The sequence below is a fragment of the Aegilops tauschii genome, chromosome 4, assembly GCF_002575655.3.
Source record: "Aegilops tauschii subsp. strangulata cultivar AL8/78 chromosome 4, Aet v6.0, whole genome shotgun sequence".
NCBI classification, from domain to species: Eukaryota; Viridiplantae; Streptophyta; class Magnoliopsida; order Poales; family Poaceae; genus Aegilops; species Aegilops tauschii.
In genome coordinates this window covers 68,098,057-68,103,647 of record NC_053038.3, presented here as the reverse complement: position 1 = coordinate 68,103,647, position 5,591 = coordinate 68,098,057, and the positions used below count along the sequence as shown (strand labels likewise).

At 47.7% G+C, this 5,591-nt stretch overlaps 1 protein-coding gene across 1 annotated transcript; it reads left to right on the top strand.

Moving 5' to 3' along the window:
- Nucleotides 1-587: 587 nt before the first annotated feature.
- LOC109775730 (protein NRT1/ PTR FAMILY 4.3) lies at nt 588-5,149 on the top strand. The gene is made up of 5 exons (XM_020334434.4): nt 588-919; nt 1,041-1,258; nt 1,696-2,145; nt 3,464-3,597; nt 3,924-5,149. The coding sequence occupies exons 1-5, from the start codon at nt 769-771 to the stop codon at nt 4,786-4,788; spliced, it is 1,818 nt and encodes a 605-aa protein (XP_020190023.1). The 5' UTR covers nt 588-768; the 3' UTR covers nt 4,789-5,149.
- Nucleotides 5,150-5,591: the final 442 nt, after the last annotated feature.

Below are 5,591 nucleotides of genomic sequence, written 5' to 3'. Positions count from 1 at the left end.
ACATCAGATTCCTAATCAGGTGGTCTCCTCAAGCAGTGACAAACAAAATGGTGGCCAATCACTAGGTTTTTTATCTGTTTATTATTGGAAATTTTCCACCTGTAAAAAGAAGACAGGGAGAAAAGGATGAAGATGCTTATTCATCTCATCAGAAATGGCCTTGGGTATATATTTTCAGATCGCCGGTACTCATAGCTCGTATCGAATTAAATGTGCCCTCCATGTGGAAGAAAAAACATTTCCATTTCACATCAGATTCTTAATCAGGTTGTCTCCTCAAGCAGTGACAGTAATCAATCATTATGTTTTTAATCTACTTGTCGATGATTATTCGCATTTTCACCGGTAAGCACAGCTCTAGCTCGTATCGAATTAAATGCGCCCTCCATCCGGAAGGAAAAACATTTCCATTTCACATCAAATTCTTAATCGTGTTGTCTCCTCGAGCAGTGACAGTAACCAATCATTATGTTTTTAATCTACTCATCGATGATTATTCGCATTTTCACCGGTAAGCACAGCACCGTGACAGTCGGCTCCCCGCTCCCGGTGGCCTTATAAATAACCGGCCAAGTTGCCTAGAATTTACCAAGACGCTCTTAGAGGTGAGCACGCAACACCCTTTGGAGCTTGATAGTGAGTGTGCTCTAGCGAGTGACGACGCCACAGCAAACTCTCTCGGCATACAAAACTAGTACCAGTAGTAAACAACAGAGCAGAGAAAGAATATAAATTCTTTGAAGGGCCGGAGAGGTAACTATAGGGGAAATGGATGTCGAGTCGTCGAGGCAACAAGGTCCCAAGGGGGACGCCAACTCCAACTCCATGGCTGCCGCCTCCGAGGTCTCTGTGGACTGGAGGGGCAGGCCTTGCAGGCCTCAAAGGCATGGAGGCATGAAAGCTGCTGTGTTTGTCCTAGGTGTGCATCCATCCATCCATGCTTTTGTCTTCTTTCTTCTTGATTCATCATGTATGTTGATGTGCTCTGTTCTTGTCCTTTGAATTTTTTGGTTAATGATGGATGGCACGTGTTGGTGCAGGGATCCAGGCGTTTGAGATCATGGCGATTGCGGCGGTGGGGAACAACCTCATCACCTACGTGTTCAACGAGATGCACTTCCCGCTGTCCAAGTCGGCCAACATCGTCACCAACTTCATCGGCACCATGTTCCTCCTCTCCCTGCTCGGCGGCTTCCTCTCCGACTCCTACCTCGGCAGCTTCTGGACCATGCTCATCTTCGGCTTCGTCGAGCTCTCCGTAAGCCACCGTAAAACCAGCAAAAAAAAGGATCATTTCTTTTGTTTTTCTACCAAAACTATCAAAGGCACGGGAAAAAATTCAGGCAGGGAAAGGCTAGTGCGTGCGACTTTAAAGTTTTAACTGACTGAAAAATGAAAAGATTGTGGCGACAGACAGACGGGATTGGCATGTAACAAAAATGTTGGCAAGATAATAAGCAAGTAAAGGTGAAAGAAGATGGTGCCATTGTGGGAGCAAATCATGGCCGGCTGCAACTGCCGTCTAGTGCGCCTTCAGTGGGCGGCCGGCCAAAATATCAGTCCACTCTTGCGAAAAGGAGGAAACTGAAAAGAAATTATATCTCTTTTTTCCTTTGGTGCATCAATGGCTATTGGCTACCAGCCTACCGCCAGGTTTCTAAAGAGGATCGGCTTTTTTTTTTGGGCATTTTGCAGGGGTTTATACTGCTGGCGGTGCAGGCGCACCTGCCGCAGCTGCGCCCGCCGGCGTGCGACATGAAGGCGGCCGGGCAGTGCGAGGAGGTGGCCGGGGTGAAGGCCGGCATCTTCTTCGCCGCGCTCTACCTGGTGGCGCTGGGCAGCGGATGCCTCAAGCCCAATATCATCGCGCACGGCGCCGACCAGTTCCGGCGCGACGGCGAGGATCAGGCCGTCGATGGCGGGAAGCGGCTCTCCAGCTACTTCAACGCGGCCTACTTCAGCTTCTGCGTGGGCGAGATGGTGGCGCTCACCGTGCTCGTCTGGGTGCAGACACGCTCCGGGATGGACGTCGGTTTCGGGGTCTCTGCCGCTGCCATGGCGGTCGGCCTTGTCAGCCTCGTCGCCGGCGTCGTCTTCTACCGGAACAAGCCACCGCAGGGCAGCATCTGCACGCCCATAGCAAAGGTACGTACGTCGTATCAACAGGGAGCAGTGCTTACACAAGGTAGCGTGGGGCGTTCAAAAACTAATTTAATCGAACAAATGCACTTATTTACAAAAAATATATATATTGTGGACGTACACTGTGGACTGAAGTCTGCCGGCCTTCCACACAAATATCACGAATAAATAGGCCATTTTTGCACCCCTTTTGCATCTTGGATGCACAGACCCAAATTGTTGGGCATATTCAGGGCATTTTTTACTGTAATGTTAAAATCAGATTTTTAACCACGTCAAATCTTTAAGCGCAAGAAATTTGCCCAAGATAATCAAATTTGTTCATATTGGAATCCTCCTAAAAAGGCAATATTTTCCAAAAAAGGGTTTTAGTGGGATTTATTAAGTAGACTCCACAACGGCCAACGGCCCTAGCAATACGTATGTGCACTAGCTACAGGTATATAATATGTACTTAGGCACACTATAATTGTAGGAAATATTTGGGTGAATAGGCATGTGTGTGTATCCAACATGTTTAAACAAGAAAAGCTTGACCATGTACGTATCATCATCATGATTCCTTGTTTAGAAAGCACTCCTGCTGAATCTGGCCTGATATGCTGCTTTAGGTGTAAAGAACCGCCGGCCAGTGATATTTGATCTACAAAACCTTGACCCAAAAGGCACACAACAAAAAGATTTTCTATGAAATTAATAAGGAAAAATCATTTACAGAAAAACAAGTTGTTCAGTAAGATATGCTACATTTGAAATGAAATATTTTGCTTACTACCAGTCTGGCGCGCACACAAATGGGTTGTTAATCAAGATCCCATAGCACACGAAACTCATATATTTTGTAAAAGTGGATCCATCCGAAGAAATTATCACGAAATATGATATTCTAAATAACGTAAAACTCCATACATGTGGTGGTAAATATATTTGTCACATACTCTCCCTTTTGGTGGGACAAGTTGACAAGGGCTAGTGGCACTTCTTTTGAGTGGGTCACAAAAACAGCCGCTCATATCTCCTATTGGAAGGTGCATGTGAATGTGATTATTAATCACTGAACCGTAGGCCCATTCTGTTATGCTTGTGATGCATCAATCATGGAGGTATGCAACATGAGTGACATGCATGCCCGAATGGGACACCACCTACCTAGCTTTCTTATTCTTGGAACCAACATTTACTTACAATCAATCATTTGTAAGTTACATTTTCTCCTTGAGCTCATATGTATAGCTAGCTTAGCCTCATGAAAATCAAAACACCTCAAAGGCTAGGATAGTTATATCTTCCTTTGTCTAAAAATGAGAATCAATGTGTCTAGGTCTTCGTCGCCGCGGTAGCCGAGAGGAAGCAAGTGTGCCCATCGTCCAGGGCCACACTGCAGGGCATCTCCTCCACGGGTGCACATGAGATGCGTCTCAACACCACCAACATCTGCCGCATCAATAAGTTCAGGTAATTAAGGATTTGATTTTACATAGACATACACACATGAGGGCCTCGGGCTGGCGTGTTTCTATGCCTTGTTCTATCGTTCAGTTTTTCTTATCAAATGGTCAATGATGTTCTTCATGAGGAAGTCATTTGCAATATGTCGCTTTAAAAAATCTTGAAGAGGGCAAATCTAGAAGATTTATCGCCCAATTTTTGAATGGATTACAGGCTTCCCCTTTTTTTGCAGAAATTCGCTCAAAATAAACTTCTCTGAAATTTTCTAGAATTTTGTACTGATTATTCTTGTCAGAGCTCTCAGTTTCCTTCGTTTGCACGTTTTAATTTAGGTTCTTGGACAAAGCGTGCGTGAAGGCGCAGGACGGTGGCAGCAAGGAGAGCGGGTGGGGGCTGTGCACGGCGGCGGAGGTGGAGCAGGTGAAGGTGCTGCTGTGCGTGGTGCCCATCTTCGCGTGCACCATCGTCTTCAACACCATCCTCGCGCAGCTTCAGACCTTCTCGGTGCAGCAAGGGAGCGCCATGGACACCCGGCTCGCCGCCAACTTCCACGCCCCCCCGGCGTCGCTCCAGGCCATCCCCTATATCATGCTCATCGTGTTCGTCCCGGCCTACGAGGCCGTCTTCGTGCCCGCCGTGCGCCGCCTCACGGGGGTCGGCACAGGCATCACGCCGCTCCAGCGGATCGGGGTCGGCCTCTTCGCCGTCACCTTCTCCATGGTGGCCGCCGCGCTGGTCGAGGCCCGCCGCCGCCACTCGTCCGTCTCCGGAGACGGGCGGACGCTGTCCATCTTCTGGATCGCGCCGCAGTTCCTGGTGTTCGGGCTGTCGGAGATGTTCACAGCCGTGGGGCTCATCGAGTTCTTCTACAAGCAGTCGCTCTCCGGCATGCAGGCCTTCCTCACCTCCATGACCTACTGCTCCTACTCCTTCGGCTTCTACCTCAGCTCCGTGCTGGTGTCGCTCGTCAACAGGGTGACCTCGAGGAATGGCGGCAATGGCTGGCTCAGCAACAACGACCTCGACAAGGACAGGCTCGACCTCTTCTACTGGCTCCTGGCCGCGCTCAGCATCCTCAACTTCTTCAACTTCCTCTTCTGGTCGAGGTGGTACTCCAACAGCGTCGAGACGGTGCAGGTTGCCGGAGTTGGAGGCGATGGTGGCAGTGAGCAGGAGGATGAGAAGGGTTCTGCGTGACCAGTATGCATTAGTGGATTATTAATCAATTAACCTTAGTTTGTTTACCTTATATGTATATCTATGGCTCTGCCTTGTATCGGAGTAGTGTGTAGATGTGTGTATGGGTCTCATCAACTAATTAACGAAGTGTTGCACATGTGGTTAGTTATTAATTAGTCCTGGCGGGCTAGGTACAGTTTAAAGGGTGTGTAGTGTAATGGTGCAACACCTGCAGCATGAGCAGTTGTGGGTAGGGAACTAAGGGACCAAGACATCAAGTAGCCGGTCCTGCATTAGATCAGCTCGCTATCATGTATTAAGAAGGCTGTGTAAATAATAAATAATTGGCCAGAAAAAGGCACCAAGTTATCCTCTGCCACATGAACACGTGGTACGGTTACGCTGGTCAGATTAATATTGTTCCGAGATACAACTTTTTTTTAATAAGGTACAGACGCAAGCGATCATACATACATGTACTCATCCTTATAAATGCACACACGCATCTTGGTGGGCTGGGGATACTACTGTCCACTTAACCATTCAACTACAGATTGGTTCGCATAAAAAAATTCTTTGAGTAAAAGAAAGGCCGCCCTCTCCGATTTCATTTATGGAAATCAAGGTCTTGGCTTATAGAATGAAAACTACCCTACTTAAGCTACCAAAGTAGCCAACATCCACAGCATGTCTCCCGCAAAAAAAAACATCCAGAGTATGCCATACCTTTTTTTTTACATTGTTGGGCTACGAAGAACCACAACACAGGGCCACGGATCATGCAAGATCCCCATACCATGGAGGCCAGTTTGAAACTAGAA

Coding starts and splice junctions, on each gene's coding strand:
- LOC109775730 (XM_020334434.4), top strand. CDS start 769: ATGGATGTCGAGTCGTCGAGGCAACAAGGTCCCAAGGGGGACGCCAAC. Junction 2,146..3,463: donor TCTGCACGCCCATAGCAAAG/GTACGTACGTCG, acceptor CAATGTGTCTAG/GTCTTCGTCGCCGCGGTAGC. Junction 3,598..3,923: donor TGCCGCATCAATAAGTTCAG/GTAATTAAGGAT, acceptor GTTTTAATTTAG/GTTCTTGGACAAAGCGTGCG.